This window comes from Mastomys coucha, unplaced genomic scaffold (genome assembly GCF_008632895.1).
Source record: "Mastomys coucha isolate ucsf_1 unplaced genomic scaffold, UCSF_Mcou_1 pScaffold18, whole genome shotgun sequence".
Taxonomy (NCBI): domain Eukaryota; kingdom Metazoa; phylum Chordata; class Mammalia; order Rodentia; family Muridae; genus Mastomys; species Mastomys coucha.
This window is the reverse complement of record NW_022196900.1, coordinates 61398687-61419347: the sequence shown is the minus strand read 5'-3', so window position 1 is coordinate 61419347 and position 20661 is coordinate 61398687. Positions and strand designations below refer to the sequence as shown.

The window sequence follows — 20661 nt, the reverse complement described above, 5'->3', positions numbered from 1 at the left end:
GTTCTATGGCTTTGCCAGCCCATATTTCTAGGTTTTCTACATTCATTTTGAAGATCAAATGGTCAGAGTTACCATAGCAACAGCCCCACTTCTTGGTACCTGTTTTCTGTACTAGCTACTTGTTTCATTATGACCAGATAGTTAAAAAGAAACAATGTAAGGGAGGAAGGGCTCATTCTGACTGAGAGTTCAAGAAAGGATGTCTTAGAAAAATCTTCTTATGCACTCTGTAAAATTTGTCTTTGCATTATTCAAATGTTGACTTCTGTACCAACAGAGATCTGAATACTGCCCAGGACTTTGGTATTGTTACTTTTTTGAAGCATCACCTGTCTCAGTGTTTTGTAAACATTTGTCTCTTCTGAATAAACCTTCTGATTACTTTAATAGAGAACTGATGGCCTATAGCAGGGCAGGAGGGAAAAGGTGGGATGTCCACATAGAGATGGTAACTCTGGGAAATAATTAGGTGCTGGGTATTTACCAGTCAGACACAGAGGAAGTAGGATGTATAGGGACCGAATTAGAAGTAGTGGGCTGCATGGCAAAGATGGATTAGTATAAACTGGAAGTTAAAGCATATGAGCTAGGTGGGAATAAGCCTAAGCTATAAAGCCTAAGAATTTATAAGTAAATATAAGTCTTTTTCATTAATGGAAGCTGGCAATAAGGATGCAATCCATCCTAGAATTGGGAAGTGGTGGCAGAATCATGAAACACCTTGACACATCGCATTGCATCTGCAGTTTCTAGGAAGCACATATGTACCTCTGCATCTAAGAAGTACACGATGCACATTTGCATCTAGGAAGCACATAATGTGCAAGAAGAGGCACTGGGCTGCAGAAAAGCAAAGCCTGATCCCAGCCACTTATGTCCCCCAGCCAGAACATAACTCCCAAATATCCCACAGCCTTTGTAAACAGCACTACCAACCTGGGACTGAGAGTTCAAACATATCAGTCTACAGGGGGTATTTCACATTCAAACCACATGTGGTTTCTACTTTTCAGAAGGTTTTATTGACCAATGACCAAAGGTAGAGAAACTAAAGTTTGCTGGCTAACTAAAAAATTAATTTTTCCTAAGGTAAGTGTCATATTGAGTAACCAATTCAATCCTTTCAATAGCCTATGTGGTATGTATTATATCTCTTTTTGTTGGTACAAACAAAACTATTGAACTTGGGGAGATAAGTAAGCATTCCCCAATGTAAGAGTCAAAATTTGATACTTCTAAGGAAAAGGCAACTCTACAGTTATTTGAATTCCCTGAATTAAACATATTTTATGTGGTACATTTTATTCCTTCTGTTATGTAAATGCTAAATGTTATATATAGACCACCACTTGCCACAGCTAGCCATCTGCTGGTGCTGGAGGACCCTGGGGGCTCCTGAGAAAGACTCTGGGATGATAAAGGGAAACTGGATCTCTCAGGAAATGTATCCTAGTTAACTGACATGGGAGGATTTTAGCAGGTAACAACAGGTACAACTTGTCTTATTTCTGAAGTGTAAATCAGGCAAACTTTGAGATTCTAAATCTTAATTTATACAGGAGCACAAACACAACTAATTGCCTGAGTTGTGAGCCCAAGGAAACTATGGGGACACATGTCCCCTATAGTTCCCACTGAACAGCTAGCACAGTAGTGCCTGTGAGAAGAAGATGGAACCCAGTGATTCTACAAGTTTAGACAAGACTCCCTGCACTGTCAGAGTGCGTTTTCAAACACATACAGATTTTTTTTTTTTTTGGTGAACCCTTTCACACTGCCAGTTGTGACACCTGAAGTTTCAAGAATTTGATTCTTAGTAGATTAAACCCTGACCAAAGACGCCCTGCATTGACAAAGCTTGGCATGCAGTAAGGGTAAATGTACACTCTAAGAAGCCACAGAATTTAATGATTTATTAGAATGAAGTCATGCAACAACTGGTTGTAGTCAGCCTTTCTCCATAGTAAATTATTTTAAAACTGGTTTTTAAAGTACCAAATTATTATAATTTTAAGTTATATAAATTAGTACACTTTTTATTTTAATGAAACTCTCCATTTTATATAAACAATTCATTATTGAAAAATACTTGAAATAAAAAGGATTAATGACTAAGTACATGCTAAAACATGTATCTGAAGGAAAGTCATGGCACAATTTTATCCAGAGTTTTATGGTTTTATTTTCTTGGTTACCACTTCAACACAAGTTTGAAATAGCCACTTTCACAAATATAGGAAAATAGCCACTCTTAACAAAGCTCTCTTTCTTCTAATGCATATAGGTGTATGCGAGTGTGTGTGTTTGTGTGTATGCAGGTGTCCAGGAAGGCAGAGGACAATGTCTGATGCCATCCTCTGGATGTTTTTCAAAACCTCTGAGGTAAAAGTATATCATAAATCTCACCATGTAGGCTAGGCTGATGGGCCAAATAACTCCAGAGATCCCTGTCTCTGCCCATCCTAGTGCTGAGATTACAGGAGCATGCTGCCACACAGAACATTATTTAAATGCGAGTCCTGGGGATCATATTCAATTCCTGGAGCTTGAGAGTATAAGCACTTAACTGACTGAGCCCTCACCCCAGCTCTCATAGCATGTCTCTCCTGTTTTGATTTATAATGGAGTGTTTTATACCAAAATAAATCCTGAGATTTGTAAGCTAGGGTTATACTTTTAAAAGCTAGGGGTATGTGCAGAGCAAAGCAACAAAAACATTTAAGGATTATCCAGTGACATTCTGGAATCCCATTCTGCTCTTCTGAATTAAAAGGTATCAACACACACTGAGTAAATTCTTAGTGAAAACCAATAGATCATAGAGTGTGAGTTTGCTTTATGCTTGACGATGTTGCAAATGCATCCCATTCTCTCCACAGTGGGCTCTATGTAAGGCACACTCCTTCCCCTCTCAAGCAGATGCTCTCACCATGTTTTAAAAGGTTTCACCCTGCTACTCAAGGGAAACAAGCTCTCCAGAAGTCGACAGTCTGGTGTATTCCACAGACATCGACTGCTGTTTTGACAACACAATTGTATTTGAAGTAATTACAAGATAAGATTTAGAATTGGCATTGGCTTCTGAGCCTACTCACCACTCCTGGCTCACAGTTGTTATAGCAATGCTGGGAAGCGTTGTCAAAGGTAGAGTGGTTGGCCTGGAAATGCCATCTCCCTCAGGTGTTCTTGCCCTTTCACTCTGTCTCTGGGACAATGGTGGCAGCTGTAAATTTCCTGAACAGCACCTTCTGCCTCTCCAGAGGTCAATCCCAAGGGTGTAACTGGAAGAACTGTAGGATTTACTCAAGCTACATTCAAAATAGTCCTTAAGATTCTGGAGGAAACAAAGAGAAAGAAAGCAATAAAAGTTGTGAAACTCAAATGTCTAAATGACAGAGTTAAGAAGCCAAATGATCCAGCGGTCACTGAGGAAGCCCTGATTCAATATCTCACAATCAATCAGACTCTGAAATTGATGTCAGGAGCCTGAGAGACAAGAAGCAAGATGGGTGAGGGTGGGGCTGGGCTGCTTTCTATCTTTTGTACAAACCTAGCCATTGCATGTTCTTAGAGATCTTTAGATTCACGGGTAACATTTATGAGAGTACCATATAGGTTGGAAAGTTTCTCTCTTTTCCATTCTCTCTCTCTCTCTCTCTCTTTCTCTCTCTCTCTCTCTCTCTGTTAAAAATTAAATTTGATAAATTGATAATATAGTTTAGAAATCAATTTATCATTTTGGTGTATGCTAATAAACTATAAATAAATATGAAATTACTTAGTTTTAAAGCAAAAAAAAATTGCCTGTGTTAAAATATCAGAGTGTTGGTAATAAGAGTCAGCTGGTTGTCCCTGTTCACATGTACAAGTGTCATGGTTGGTAACATTGCTGTTTTGTTATTACTGAAGTATTCAAGAATTCAGGGGGCTGGAGAGATAGCTCAGCAGTTAAGAGCATTGACTGCCCTTCTGAAGGTCCTGAGTTCAAATCCCAGCAACCATATGGTAGCTCACAACCATCCATAATGAGATCTGATGCCCTCTTCTAGGGTGTATGAAGATAGCTACAGTGTACTTACATACAATAAATAAGTAAATCTTTAAAAAAACGAATTCAGAGAGAGAAGAGATAGAAATTATGAAATCCTGAAGAGCCCTATTGGAGTCCATGCCTAATACTGACATGAATGGAATTCAAGTGTCAGGACAAAGGCATTATGACAGCAAGGAAGAGTCACTCATGCTTTCCATGTCTCTGCGTGATGGTTCCCAGGCTAGCTGGGAGTGGATGTCCCAAATGGGTGTGTGACTGATGCACTATTTCATCAGCCCAACGCAGAAGGTGCTGGCAATCTGAGATCAACCAGCACTCCAAAAGCTATGACTTTTACTCTTGACATATATCTCAACTGACTAATGAGGATCCTGTCATCTGGACAAGGCTGCTCAGCTGATGATTATTCTGTTGTCCTGAAAATACTGCTCACACCAGAATAATTGCAGAAGAGGCCATTGGATCCCCTGGAGCTAGAATTACAGGTGGCTGAGAGTGGCCTGATATGGGTGCTGAGAACTAAACTTGAGTCCTGTCTGGAAGAGGAGCAAACATTCTTAACTAACAGCCACAGCTCCAGTCTCTTCAGTCATTGAGCTACCCAGGTTGCTCTTGAACTCAGTGAAAAGTCCAGGCTGGCCTTGAACTTGCCATCCTGCTCCACCCTCTTGAGTGTTTGAGATTTCAGGCTCTTGGCATCAGAGCCATATTCTGATGACAGAAATCTGAGCAAGAAAAGACAGGGCAAGTTTCAGGAGCTCCACCCCCTGTATTTAGAAATGAATATTGTATTTTCTTATATTTGAAAACAATTTTGAAATACCGTCTATTTAAAATTCAATATAAGCACTGCTTGGTGATAGGAAATTGACACAATCTACAATCTTCCAGAGTGTGAAATACTTTAGAGTATACCAGGATCAGGTTTAATGCCTAATAAGTAGTTGCATATATCGTAGGTCTAGTAATTACTGCATCTTGGGGATGGAGTGTGTGTGTGTGTGTATGTGTTTGTGTGTGTGTGTGTGTGTTTATATGTATGTGTGTATGAGAGAGAGAGAGAGAGAGAGAGAGAGAGAGAGAACTTAGAGACCGAGGAAAACCCTTGGCGCATATATATATATATATATATATATATATATATATATATATATATATGCTTTTTTCTTTAAAATGCTTAAAAGTCCCTGAAGAGACACAGGAAATACAAAATCTTAGTAAAGATTAAATACGAACATGTAAGAACAAACTGAAGGCTAGAAAATTATATGTCCAGCATCAAAAATGCATGTAAAGAAAAGTCACAGTTTTCTATTAGACCAAACCTCAAACTGATAAACACTGTCTGAAGTAAAGAAATAACTGCAACATTCAGTTACACTGTTGGACACCAGGACTTTCTGATTAAGTGTAGAATATTTTCTCTTTTAGAAAAATGAAACATTAGTAACCAGGTGTGGGTAGTTCTGAATTGATAAAGACACAGATTAGTCCCTTGCCCTCTGATCTGAAGACTTTAACAATTTACGTGTCTACACTAGCTTTTTACTTTAGTAATTACATTAGCAATAATAATGACTTTTAAGCAAGTAATTACTGAGGAATATGAGAGAATCTAAAATTGGTTATTTCTTCAAGCATTATTCATGCATAAAGTGAATTTAGGAAAGTATGAATTTTGAACAGAAATATAAAATTGTGATTACCAGAAGTAACATTAAAATTAATGTTTCTTACCCCAAAAGTCAATGAATAGCACAGAGCTGGGCAGAATTATGATGGCTAAAAATAGGAAAATCAGACCAAATAAAAGTTCATCAATTGAGAAACAACCAAATTCAATTTTTGAAGTTGTTAGTAGGTTGGGTAAAGGAGAAGTCTATAAATTATAAGTATAAATGCAGAATTTGGGGTAATTACAAATAGCTCTGGAAATAATTATGATTGTTCTGAAAGTAATAGTGTTTTCAGAATTTAATTTAGTTTCTGAAAAGCTGTTTTATTCTGTTCTTTTATGGCGATGTGTTTCGCACTCACCAAGGGTTTCTGAAACACACTGTTTTAATTCAAGGAATGACTTCAAAACAGTAAATTTTAACTTGTTATTAAGTGAGCATGACCCTGTAACTAAGGCATCAGTGTGGATATTTTCCTTTTGGTTCTATTACATACGTGTATATGTGTGTGCATGTGTGCATGTGTGTGTGAGAGAGAGATAGAGACAGAGAGAGAGAGATAGAGAAAGAGAGACAGACAGACAGATGGACAAACAGACAGACACGCAGATACACAGACACATGGAGAAAGAGAGGTGTTCATGATATATATACATATATGTATATGCATACACACTGAACTATACATCTTACATAATTTATATCTATGTGTAAATGAAGTTATTATCATTCCCTCTATTTTCACTTATACACATATTTCCAGGTTCTTCTTAGTCTTTAGTCATATTCCTCTTTCCTCCTCCTATGACCTGAAGCTCCCTCCTACCCTTTAATCTTTTTAGTCATAATTGATCACAGGTTCAGTACTTAGATTGCACATAATTACATCTTACCTCTATAAGTCACTTCTCAAATACAAAGCAGCGAACACATACACTTGTGGACACTTAAGACTTGTGTGTTACAGTCACTTGTTGGAGATCTAGTGCATGTTGAGTGCATAGAGACAGAGCTACAGTTATTCATACGTGCCTTCCCACAGCCCCTAGCAGAGTGTCTTGCCTGAAGTAAAGGTCTTATCACTTGCTATTCCCCTTACCAAAAATTCTTCCCCAAAATCTTTACAGCCCACTCCCTCACTTCTTGCATGTGTTCTGTGTCTTCTCCTTCCATGGTCCTCCTATAAGTTCTCTGCCCTTACACACAATCATTCTTTGCTTCTCCAGTGAATTTCGATACAGCCCTTACCACAGATGGGATTGTTCTATAATTTATTAACTTATTCCCACTTCACCTCAGGAAAATAAGTCCATAGTGGATAAACACTTGTGCTATTTATTGCCGAATTTTCATCCAGAACCTAGGGTTGCATCTGATATACACGGTGTATGTAGTGTTTATGGGACATTGGGTAGATATTTAAATCACTGAATAAAAGGTTGGTGAGTTAAAATAAATTAAAATATAACAAACTATATCTGACTTAGTGCAACGACTTAGTTTAAGGGAGCAGAACAAAAAAAATTAACTTAAGAAAAAAAAGAAGTAGAATCTGTAAAAAAATAAAAAATAAAAAATAAGGGAGCAGAACATTGAAATAAGTTTCTGTTGTTCCAGTGAGACAGGAGGGACTGGGAAACACATATATAACATGGTCTGTGCTGTGGTTGGGAGCTGAATGGAAGAGCAAAAGTGCTAGCTTGGCACTGAACTTCTAAGACAAGACCAGCTTGAAATTTAAATATGTGTTGTTTAGAGTTTCTAGGAGTCATAGAGAGTCCAAATAGAAATTGACTTTAACAAGCTAGTTTACTTAATATATCCAACATGCTGCCATTTTAATATGTATTTTATATAAAAATTATTGATGAAATAGTTTTCATTTCTTAATATTTGCATTTATAGATTCATAATCTGACATTTACTTTGTTTACAGCTCATTTCCATGCAGACTAGTGACAGGTGGTTAAAGACTGCACCTTGGAAACATAAAACCTATGTGCTATTTATCCATTGTAGTTCTAATAAGAAAGGACTAAATTCTTTCTTTTATCCATATGTTGCAAGTACATTTTTTCCCTCTATTGACCATGGTAACTTTCCTAATTCCCTTTTTGGATAATCAGATTTGTCTATCAATTATGAATATTGCTCCATTTTAACCTTTAAAATAAATCAGAATGTTAAAATGGCATATAAACTGTATTAAGAGACAAAACTAAACTTATTTTTAACAACAACAAAAAAAATTCCCTTCCAGAATTTTCCCCATTGGCATTTTAAGCAGAGCACAGCAATCTAAATACAACTATTCATCACCAGTGTAAGAAATCAGAATATAAAAGACAAATTATGTGTGACCAGGAGTCAGAGGCCTGGAAGAGGGATCCTACACCACAGGAGGGTCTGGTGGAAAGGACAGGATGTGAGGAAGCCAATACTACTCTACCCCTCTCTCTTCTTTCCTTTCTGGTGTAACAGATTTGAATGCGGAGTTCTGTCCTTTGTTCCCCATGCCTTGTGAGAAGAGTAAGAATGGAGAGGCATCCGAAAAAACAGGCAATCCCTTAAGCTATGATTTTTAGACTAAGTAGAAAAAAAAAAACTTGTATAGACTTTTCTTCTGTCTGTGAAATAAAAATGCAAGCTGGGCAGTGGTGGCACACACCTTTAGTCTCAGCACTTGGGAGGCAGAGACAGGTGGATCTCTGAGTTCAAGGCCAGCCTGGTCTACAGAATGAGTTCCAGGACAGCCAGGACTACACTAAGAAACCTGCCCCAAATAATAGGAAAAGAAAGAAGGAAGGGAGGAGGGAGGGAAAGAAGGAAGGAAGGAGGGGAGGAAGGAAGGAAGGGAGAGAGGTAGGGAGGGAGGAAAGGAGGGAGGGAGGGAAGAAGGAAGAAAGAAGAAAAAAGGAGCAAAGAAGAAAAGAAATAGGAGCAATGATAAAACAGTCACATGATCACAGTAAACTCTGTGTTCCTCTGGCTTCTCACAGAAAGAAAACAGTATCACGTATTTTTCTTCTTTCCTCTACTTCCTTTTTGCACATCTGATTAGTGTTATATAATTTTATATCAGTTTTAATGAATAATTGAGCAAGGATTATGCAGTGAAAGACAGACCAACAAAGGAGTGGTCAATTGAAGACAAGGAGATAAATAATATCAACTGACCAGAACCAAAGCTATAAAGACTATATATGTATAGACTTCAAATGAGAATCAGCCTTCTCAACCATAATGGACATTCTGGCATCTTTTTGAGACAGCACAATTAACCGTTCCGAGATGTGGCCCGAAGTGCTGCATTTCTGATAAACATCTAGGTGAGGCTCATGAGCTGGCCTGAGGAGCACCCGTGAGCGTAGGGTGTACAACACAACCTTCTTAGTGCTAATGACTCTGACATGGGAAGTGATTTTCAGAAGTTTGCTGCACATTTTCAGAAGTTTTGCGGCAAAAGTACGGGAACGACATTAATGGTGGAGGCTGGAATACGGTAGAAATATGAATCAGTGGCAAAACGAGAAATATTCCTGCTATCCATTTCACAGAATGCTGGGTCAGGGATTAGTGATGTTTTTGTCGTCAGAACATAAGTTCACAGAGCAATGGCATGAGACATGCCTTTGCGTGGACCAAGGCTTGCTTATTATACAGAGTACAGGAAGGTGGCAGCTGTCCCTGCCAGTCCCTGCCACTACTTACATCATCTGCGGTCACTGTCATCACACTCCTACTTTTCTTCATTATAGATATGGGAAACAGCTCCTCTGAGGATGTCTACTGTTTGGTTCAGCTTTGCTGATGGCAGATTAGCCTACAGGAGAAAAATCACACATGAAAGGTCAGCTCTGTATCCACAGTTAAGTAAAACATGATACATTCCTTCCACTAACACATGATGTGTGTGTGTGTTTGTGTGTGTGAGTGTAGCATGTGTACAAGAAAGCACCACATATTAGCAAGCTAAGCTTTACATTCTGAAAGGAGAGACTGAAAAAAAAAGAAGCCAAGAAAATGGCACAAACATATAAGAAGAGAATAAGAATAGGAGCCGACAATTATGCTCTCAGGTAACTCATGATCAGGAAGAATATGAAAATATTACACAACCAGATATGGCATACACACCTGTAATCCCAGAACTTAGAGGCTAAGGCAGGAAGATGTAGACCAGTCTGAGCTACAAAGTAAAGCTTTGTCTCAAAATATTAATAACAATAGTATATACTTGTATGAGTCTTTGTAATTCAAAAAGTACTTTCCCACAAACTATTTCATGCAATCCCTATAAGGTATAGAGCACTATTACCATATTTGGGGGTTAGTGATGTAGCTCGGCGGTAAAGTGTGTGCCTAGCAAGCACAAGAGTCTGGTCTAGGTTCAAGGCCCGGAACTGAGTAAGGGGTAAAGGAGGGGAGAAAGAGGAAGGGAGAGAAAGGAAGAGAGGGTGAGCAAGAGGGGGAGAAAGAACAGGGAAGAAAGGGATATGCTCAGGTCTTTTTTGCCTAATGAGAGAACAGAGGGTCAGGAAAAATATTTAGCTTGGATAAAATAGTAAAAACATATAAGACGTAGAATGTAAAGAATATGACTCCTTGGTATTTTCCAAAAAAAAAAAAATCAATCTAATACAAACAAGGCACAGGAGGAAATGTACACTTAAGAGATGGCAATTTAATCTCAATCTTTACCACCAGTTCCACTCCACAAGCAATACCTGTCATAGGCAACTTCAGCAATCAGTACCTGGAAAGAGTGGGACTCCTGGCTTATGTCACATCAGGCCATGTGTGGTAGACATGCTTCAGTTGATGATACTTATCTTAGGTAGGTCACTGGGAGGAACACAGAATCCCAATATCACCAACATTTAAGGGTATACCTTGTTCCAGAAGCTCCAGAGGAAAAGCAGCCACTGACTTAGGAAGACTTCTGGAAGAGTCACAAAATTAAAGTCCCATCTTACAAGAGATGACAGGAGAATACAAAGAATTCTGAGTCTGCAGAACTTAACTGGAAGCAGATGTGTTCAGAAAATAGAATGGGGGAAGTGTCCGTTATGAGACCCTGGCTTCAAAGCACCATGTATTGTGAGCTGAGCTCAAGGACCCCTGTCTAGTTTCCACTCTATACGTTTCATCTCTTAATATAGGCTTGATATGAAAACGAGGCTTCTCCTCCGTGAAGAGATACATAGATTAAAAGCTCGATGGGACTGCAGCTGCGTGAGTAGGCATACTAAGTAGTGGTATTGTACAGTCACCCAGGAAACCAGAGTTGAATTCCTAACACATAATTTGACTACATTATGCAGGAGGCGGCAGTGACACTGTCGGTGCTGAAAGGAAGGGGGAGGAACTTTGTCTTTGTAGGTGTGCAAGAGAGAAAACCCTACAGACATGTAGGTGTTTGAGTCAATATACTAAAGGAAAGAATTCTCTTTGTCCACAGCAATGATTACAAACACGATGTTCTTCTCATACTGACCAAACAGCAGCAAGCAAAAGTTTTGATTGTAAGGCAGCTTGAAGCTGAATAAAAGTAGGAAAGTAAAAAATCTCCAATCATTGAGTTTTAGTCAATCTGATAGTCCTATAATACTTACCTGAAACAAACAAAAAGCTCATATTCCTATACTAAAATATCAATTAAATGTAGCCCTAAAGGCAGTATAAAAGACTCAATAAATCTAAGTCTGTGAAAAAAATTAAGATAGCAAAGAGTGTTAAAGGGCTGTGTAAAATGCTAACACTGGAAACTGGCTGAGTTACAGGGTGGGGTTGTTGCTATTACTTGATGAGGAAAGCATGTTTAATGGAGGTACTGTAGAATAATATAGTTTTCAAAATATTTTTAAAAAAACAGCACCATGATATATAAAAGACAAATAGATATATAGATAGATGTGAGATGGCAAGCTGATTGATAGGTAATGGTAGATCAATAGACAAACACAGATAACAGAAACATGATAAACAAGGTGGACAAATGAAAGACAGATGATCAATAGATGGTTGACAAAAGGTTAGAATAATTGATTAATAAGATTAGATATATAGATAATAAATCTGAATCTAATATGTCAAGATTGTAACATATATGGATGGATATATGATTAATAAGAAACCCTTACAAATAGAAAGATAAAATGCTTTGGGAAATGTTAAATCTTTTTGAGGATTAAGAGTGCTTTTGTAAGGCCTTCACTATGGAAATAAACTTGATTATGTATTTGAATTATTTGAATGTTAGAGCTTAGAGCACAAATTCATGTACCTTTAACAATGAACTCATCCTAGCAAGAAAAAAGCAAGATTGCAAATGACACAGCAGTTTACCAATTTTTTTTTTAAAGCCAACTTTTTTTTAAAGGCAAGCAGGAGAGACACATGTTTTTGTGCTTTCGCCTGACTGTCCAGCTCCCCTCTTCTCTTTCTCACACAGGAAGGCTGCTCTACAGGGATGGTGTCTGTGGTCTCTCTGGACTTCTGACTCTGGGATGGCTTCAGAGTATGGAACACAGTTAGATAGACACTGGAGGGCAGGAAGAGGTAGAGGTCCCTCTAAAGTGGTCACAGTAAAACTCTACTCTGGAACTCAGCTCCCACAGACTTCCCTCTAAGGGCAGAACTGGAAGCAGCTTCCCACTGTTGATACGTTCAAAGTATCCCACTGCCCTTCATTAGTAGTCTGAACCTTGACATCTTTTGCAAACAGTACCTCAACTATCTCTCTTGTACTTCCTTTGGGAGAATAGCTGATTTCATTCTAGGGTCCTGACTGATAATATTTGTTCTCAATTCTTTACATGGATGGGGAACATTTCTACTCCTCATGTCCCCTTGTGCCTAGCATAAGGCGTCATCCTATGTCTATAAGCAGACTCTCCACAAATACTGTTTAAGGTATAAATGAGCAAAATCTATCTCCACAGTGATTTTAGTTCTATGAGAATGGCTCAGCAGGTTTGTCCCATGTTGCTATCAAAGAGTAGGGATGGTTTCCCATCCTCACTCTTGAGTAGTGATTTTGATCCTATCCTGGATTCTGAGAATCATAAGTATAGAAATAGTGTGAAGGATATAGTAATCTGATTATTGAGATGCAAATATTATAATGGAAGGAAAGTCCCAAATGAAGATAGCCCAGCATGTCATTTATAATAGTTGCTTTAAATCTGAGGCATGTGAAAATTTCAATATCTTTCTAAATCATCTGCTTTTGTTATTATATTAGTAAATGTATTAAAATATTCAAAATTAATCCCTTTAATGTTCATTTACATCATTGTGGCCAAAATAAAAACAAAGTATCACTGCATGTGTTCCACTTGAAAATGCTGTTAGCAAAATCCAGGCAGCTTATAATGGGAGGTGAAAAGGTCTGCTTTTACTTACTTAGACATTCTTATCAATATGTATCAATTGCAAGGAACAATGACTTTCACTGTTACCTGAAGCTGTGAGCCATTCATGACATATTGCTATGGGGTAGTGATTTCAGTTGCCTCTCCTTTGGGCTGACAGGGTTTGAAAATGAGTACATACAATTGTACTTCCGTCATTTTTATTCTCATCACTTTCTCTTATTTCCCTTCCCCTCTATCCTATCCTCTTCCTCTCCTCCTATAGTCTTTGGCAAGGGTGATGGCACATGCCTGCAATCCCAGCCAGCAATGGGAAGGTGGAGGTAGGAGGATCAATAATTCAAGGTCAGTCTCAGATACATACCAAGTGCAAGGCAGGCCAACCTAGATTACATCACGAATTCCTCTCTCAAGAACAATAAATAAATAAATAAATAAATAAATAAATAAACAAACAAACAAGCCTTAAGTCCTTCTGAGAATTCCAGAGATGATGACTAAAATTTTCTATTTGTGAAAAATGTTAAAATAACTTCTCTGTATAGTTCACCATTTTAAAACTCCTTTAAAACTTGTACATGTTCTCCACAGCATTCTGTGAGCTACAAGGAATGAGGTATTCTTTGCATAACTGGCCTTTCCCTGGGCATTTTCTGTACAAAGGCTCGAAGGGTACAGAGAATGAAGAAGCGCTGGATACCTAGCAGCACTGTGACTTTTACTTTGGAAGGTTAGTTATTGCGATGAGTATGAGGAAAGACTGGAATTTGGGTAGACAATAACAGTCATTTTAAAAGCCCACACCATGGTCACACTTGACCAAGCCATACAGAAATGGGAGATGAAGATGCTATGTAGGGTTCAGAGAAACAGTACTTTTCCCAGCTTAATTGTTATATTTGATTCTGAAGATGATAAGCAATAAGATTTTGCTTCTGTTGTTGGCTTATGCAACCTTCTAAATGTTGGCACTGATGGAAATGAACTGGTTTTAATTTTACCCTGATATCATTTTCCATGTGCAAAGTCAAATCTATTTTTCTGTCCCCAGATAAAGCTCCCTGACTCTATAACCCCAGCTTGTTGCTTTGCCTCACACTTCTTTCTTCAGCTCAGCAGCTGGTATGCAGAACTTACAGTGACGAGAGGGATGTCCTACCCCATCCCCCCACACACTCCACTCTTCCACATGGTGGGTGACAGTGTAAAATGAAGGACAAGGTCAAAGGTCCTCTTTAACCCCTTAACTGGGCCCTTGACTGAAATCTCCTTTTAAGTGCTGCTGCTTTCCTGACAAATCAGTGTGCATTCATGCCTTCTCTGAGGTGGTGTGCAAATGCTGGCTCTTCTCTGGGAGTGAGCAATAGCTTTTGCACAAGGAAGAAACGACAACCTATCTTCTTGATCCTCATTTTAAAGCCTTAATGGTTCATTTTAAAGCCTTACCGGCACATCCCCTTGCCTCGAAGTCTAACAGCATGCTAGTGTAAGCACCAGTGTTGACTTAGTCCAGGATAGGAGCTAAAGTAGTAAGCTTCTCTGCAGCTCTTCCATGATTCCCCTCTGTCTTCTTCTTCTCTCTTCGGTATCTAATTTCCTCGCTCAAGAATGCACTAATGGAGCAGTCAAAAAGTCTTCTGTATACGTGACCAATGAAGAAATAAGATACACCAGGTTTAAAGCAGCATCTTTCAGCTTCAAACAGACCATCATAAACTCTGCTGTGTGATTCTAGGCTCAGACATCACAGACCACATATCAGAGTTTCTCTTCATAGCTGACTGCCTTTAGGACCTGGAATGGGTCTCACTGGTAGAAAACTAGAAGAGAGATGTAGATAAGTAACTACTTTCTCCTCCCCTGAGCACTCCCTCTAGGTGGGTGCAGAATCAGTCCTATGGCATCCTCTACCATAATCTGGTGACCAGTCTGGTTTACAGCCATGTTTCGATGAGCCCTTCCTAGACTTTTGTCGCACCATTTGTTTTCTTCCTTTAAGAAGCTAGCTGCTTCTTGCAACTAGCAAAACTTTGAGCTACCTAGTGGCTCCTCGATATTTTCATTATCTAAAAGCTTTATAATCAGTACATTGCATTAAACTCTTTCATTTTGCTACCTGGAATAGAGCATCTTTCACTTTACTGGAGACACCTCCACACCACTATCTAGGTGTGATGATTCATTATCAATAGACCAATAACTCTCTTCTCTAACATTTCTTTCTATCTTCATCCAGAGTGTGTTTAGAAGAAAGTTAAGGGGTTGCCAGAGTGATGACTGGCATCAGCAGCCACTGGACCAGAGAGATGTTCCAGATTACACTTGTATATAGCACTACTAAGCTGATGTGGAATGTCTTTATATTTCAGTTACTATGGCTCCTTCTAGCGTAATGCCCTGAGCAGTGGTGTTTCATAATATCCATAGAGGGGATTATTTCCTTATGACATAAGAACAATAGATAAGAAAGCAAAGGCATGACTTCCTGCTGTTTCTTAACTCAGAAACTAAAATAATAAAATTAAATAAAAAGTAAAAGGAAAATAAATAAAAAATAAAAAAAAATTAAAGCCTTAGTTTTATAAAATAATTAGTAAGCATGAGGTCTGGTCCAAAAAAGAACCCCAATATTTTTTTAGTTGGGGCTGATATCTAACATAATGTGAATGGGGGGAAGGAACAAGGACACAGAAGACCTGAATATCCATCTTCACTTCCATCTCTAAGTCCTTCTAGGAATACTTGCATATTAAACTTAAGGCCATTGGTCTTAAATACCAGACAAAAGATTTGGAGCATCATAACTGTAAAGTTTATTAATCTAATGGAATTCCCAGTAACTATAAGTAAAAATTAGTACAAACTATGTAATCAGCCCTCAAATAGGAAAGTTTTAGGGTAAGTTTGCACTACAATTCTCCTTTGAATTTTCATCAGCTGGTCGTTCTGGAATTATTGTGTCTGATCACTGCTGCTTTCCAGTTAACTATGGCAGAGGCAAACAAATAGACAAGTGTGCTTGCTCTTATAAATGGTTCATGTACGATGATGTCATGTGAATGGTCGGTGTGCGATGATGTCATATGAGTGGTTGGTATGAGATGATGTCATTATTTAAATGGAATATAAATCATTGGCAGTGTGAGTGTCATATTCCTATATCAACGCTCTTGAGGATGAAGCAAGAGGACTACTGAACATTCAATGCAGTGGGGCCACTAGAAAGTACCAAGCATGCCAGGGATATATAGCAAAGCCCTGTCTCAAAATGACAATAAAAAGTTTACGACAGCTTATAATGTATACCCCCTGCTTAGAAGTAAGATTCTTTTTGGAGTAAAATCATCTTGCTCAATCAGGAACAACCATCAGGGATTTTTGAGATTAAGCACTAAAAATTCTTATGGTAAGAATTAAAATTATTAGCTGTGCCTTAGAAAATTATTAGAAGCAGAGATGATAGAATGCTTTATGTGCTTTAATGGTGTCTGGAAGCAAAGAAGCTGTATTAACTGGGGCTCTGGGCAAGTCCATCTCATGAACAAACATTTTAGAGCAAATTCTGCCATAAAGTGTTTTCTTTGTAAATTACTAGTCGGGTACAAGCTTGAAATCAATGCCCATGTTGACATAAAGGAATCTTTAGTACACAGTTTATGTGGCTGGATGTTCATTTCCAGAAGTAACAGGGCAGAGAGAAAGTGACTCACTGGTCCCATGCTTCTTCTTGCATCAATTATAGTTAATGGATTTCTTAGAGAATTTTCTGTGTAGGAAATGCTAAGTAGAAAAGTTTTAAGGAACTGATTTTTTCCCTCTATTCTGTGAAAAAAATTAGTACCATTTGTTAATATTTTATATATTAAAATAATATAGTGACACAAATTGTCTCTTAGTTATGCAGGTTAAACCCTATCCCTATTGTTTAGTCAGTTTCCCATTGTGACAAGATGCCTGAGGTAGACAACTTATTAAGAAGAGTTATGTTGGCTCTCAGTTTTAGAGGTTTCAATCCCACTGTCACATGGTCATATTACTTTGAGACTACAGTGTCTTAAGACATCATGGCAGGCACTTGGTGGAGGATACGTTAGCTTCACAGTGGTCAGGAAGCGAAAGGAGAAAAGGAAGGGCTGAGATCTCAGTCTTCCAGCCATGGGCCTACCTTCAATGGAATCACATCCTCTAAATGGGTTCTACCTCTTTAATGATTTCATTATCCCCCAGTGGTATCACAGGCTGGAGACCAAGCTTCACCACATGAGCCTTTGGGTAAATGGTTTGGATCCAAACTGGAGCATCCTGCCCTTTACCCTCAAAGCCTCCCTTTCCATCTCACACTGAAAAGTGTGTGGCTCAAGCATCTCCCATCAGCCCAAGTCCAAATTATCCTCTGACACTCAAGGTGACTCAGCTGGAAGCCTCTATAAAAACATCTTACATAATTTCAACAAACGGTAGCATGGAAAATTTTTTTACCATTCCAAATGGGGGAAGAGTGAAAAATGTAGAAGGAAAGCAGGCCCAAAAGTTGGCACAACAAAACTTTAAACCTTCTTGCTCAGCGTCTACCATCCAGGGCAGATGGTGACATGACCTGAGTACCCTCTGGGACTGTCCCTGCTTAGTTCCTGCAGTTTTTCTTCTGTATTCCCTTTGATTGACATTTCTCACTGTGTGAAAGCGCCACTGCAGCATCTGTCTCAGACTCAGAGCTTCCACATCACTCTCCCCTGGATTGTTTGTAGGAACGTCCACCCTGTCGCACACTCCCTAGCCTCCTAAAGGTCCTTTTATAACTTCCATGACCAATGACTCTTACATTCTGTGTGCCTGAGACTCACCATGCCAGCATCATAGGGAAGAGGCCATGTTCCACTGCGGCAAGGTCTTTGCTTGCACCACAGCCACGGTGGCCTCGGAGTGCCACTAAAGCTATAAAAAAGAAAGAAAGAAAGAAAGAAAGAAAGAAAGAAAGAAAGAAAGAAAGAAAGAAAGAAAGAAAGAAAGAAAAGAAAGGAAAGAGAAGAAAGAGAAAAGCAAAGCCCAGGAAAAAAATATTTCATCCACGTCTGTGGAAACAAGGCACACAAAATGGCTGGCTTTTCAAATGAAAAGCCTTTGCAGTGAGTTTATACCTTGCAAGTTCTGAACTTGTGCTGGGTGAAATCCTGTAAATTCCCGTGGTACTGTCAAGGTACCTCCCAAGCTGCACCAGCAAAATGTGAGACATTTCTTTTGAAGGGCCACTCCTTAACTGTAACTTTAAATATAGTCACACTCTGTTTATTTATTTATTTTTATTTAAAACTGCAAGTTTTTCAAACCTATCAGCTTGGTTTCTTGTTCCTGATTCTTACTGGCTTACACTAGACAGTGATAGCCATGCCACCGACAATATTGTGTTGCCTAGAAATTTTCTCTCCTTTGATTGATCCATCATTTTTGTGCTCGGTCTCACACAAAAGTTTTAAAGCACACACAAAACGTGGACAAGTCCTCTCCAAAGTTTGTATATGATGATCTCTATTCCGATCCTCGGTGGTCTGCATTTCCATCTGACGCCTCATCAGCACCATCTTCACTGACCACGAGCCTCACAGGATGCTGAGCTCTTGCCAGAACTGCCATGAAAGCCACTTCTAATACTCCAATCTTTTTCTAGTCTACAGTTCCATAGTTTTCTGACTTCTTCCTGTAAACCAATTCAAAAGGCTTCTGAAATTTGGCAGCTGCAGCAGCAGTAGTGAGCTGACTTCCTGGTCTCGATTTCCTGTTTAAATTCTGCCACTGTGACAAAATACACGGAACAAACAACCTGCCGGGAGGAAAGATTTATTTTGCCTCACAATCTGATAGTTTTAGTCTGTGGTCATGTGATCCTGGTAGACAACCCCCTTCCACGGTCACGTGATCCTAGCAGGCGCTGTTTGTTCACTTCACAATGGACAGAAGGGACAGAAGGTTAAGTGTGAGCAGATGGAGCCCCAGTAACCCCTCCCAAAACACAGTTTCTTTTACATACCTCCCCATGACTAGCAGCTATCATTTAAAGGTTCTGCCACTTCCCAATACCATGGTCTGGGAATGAAGCCTTAAGAATGGGGGCCTCAGGAGGCATTCCAGATCCAAACTATCAGAGCTACAAAACAATGAACAATGCTGTTAAAGCTCTCACAGTTCTCACCTCGTGAGTGCCAAAGAGAAGATGTGGTGGAGGAAAGATTAGAGACTTTCTAGTGCTTCCTAAAAAGATCCACAGAATGCTCACAAACAGACGAGAAGCTGAATATAACCACTAAGCATCTGCCTGCCCGAGCAACAATTCAAATCGAATGCTGCTCTCTGAAACAGTTGGTAATGTTTGTAAGTCTATTAGAACTGTTCTTGGGCACCAATAAATGTCACTAACTTTCTTTTTGTTTTTTGTTTGTTTGTTTGTTTTGTTTTTGTTTTTTGTTTTTTGTTTTTTCTAGACAGGTTTTCTCGGTATAGTCCTGGCTATCCTGGAACTTACTCTGTAGACCAGGCTGGCCTCAAACTTAGAAATCTGCCTGCCTTGGCCTCTGCCTCCCAAGTGCTGGCATTAAAGGCATGTGTCCCCCACTGCCCGGCTTGTCACCAACTTTCAACAGAAATATAAGTGGTCAAATGGCCTTTGTGATATGAGGTCCAAATGTCTATCCTGCACAAACCCTGAGCTCCACTTTTTCTATTAGTCCTTAATAACACAAACCACAAAGGAGATTTCAACAAGTGGCAGAGACTTGTAGGTTCTGAAATATGAAGATGACTGTAACACACAGCCTTTGACCTTAGGAAGCCTGCTGTCTAGTTTCAGAATCAAAGAATAGATGATTATCCATTTCACAGCACTGTGTCCTTGGCAGGTATCAGGATCACAATACATATGAGAAGCCCTGACAAGAAGAGACAGTGGGCTCATTAGGTGAAGAGTTGAATGAAGGCTGGCTCTGTGGACAAACACTGAAGGGCAGCTTCATCCAGGAGGCTATCATCCTTAGTACTGTGACTACAGACAGATGAAGAATCCTTTCTCCTCCCACATCTATTTTCTGGAGTTATCCATTCTGTTACATCCCTGGTTTGCATTCTTTATGATTCCCTGTTCTTTTAAGAACAAGAAGACCTTTGGTAAAATTATCAACAATCTAACTCCCTAGAGATCTGGTCACTGCTTTCCTCTGTGGCTTGAGCTTCTTCTTCTGGCTCCCACTTGATTCTTCACCATATCCATTTAATTCACTGATCTTTGGTCAAAAACATTTGAAGTTTACCCAGCATGCCTTCCTTCTCTTGGCACTCTCATTCCACTGCAGTGTTTCCCTGAGTTTTGTCTAACTTGCTTGCTAGTCTTTGGTTTTGGTGTTGCTTCTTCAGTAAAGCCTTTACTGACTTCTTTTCCTGTTATATGATTTTATCACTTTGTTTTTTATTACTCATAGTCTCCGGTCAAAACTGTTTACTTATTTTATATATGCACAGTTTTATGCTTCTCTGATACACCTATCAAATGCTGTTAATATCTGATGCC

The 20661-nt window shown here is 39.0% G+C and overlaps 1 protein-coding gene across 2 annotated transcripts in view; it reads right to left on the bottom strand.

The window, feature by feature from the left end:
- Positions 1-20661, bottom strand: part of Pde4b (phosphodiesterase 4B) — a 539717-nt gene that overhangs the window by 437254 nt on the left and 81802 nt on the right. For both annotated transcript variants that reach the window (XM_031377963.1, XM_031377964.1), the window contains 2 exons: positions 9442-9553; positions 3096-3334 (listed from right to left, as the gene is read on the bottom strand). In XM_031377963.1, the coding sequence (XP_031233823.1) occupies positions 3096-3334; positions 9442-9483 (281 nt within the window). In that variant the 5' untranslated portion in view covers positions 9484-9553. The remainder of the gene's footprint in view (positions 1-3095; positions 3335-9441; positions 9554-20661) is intronic.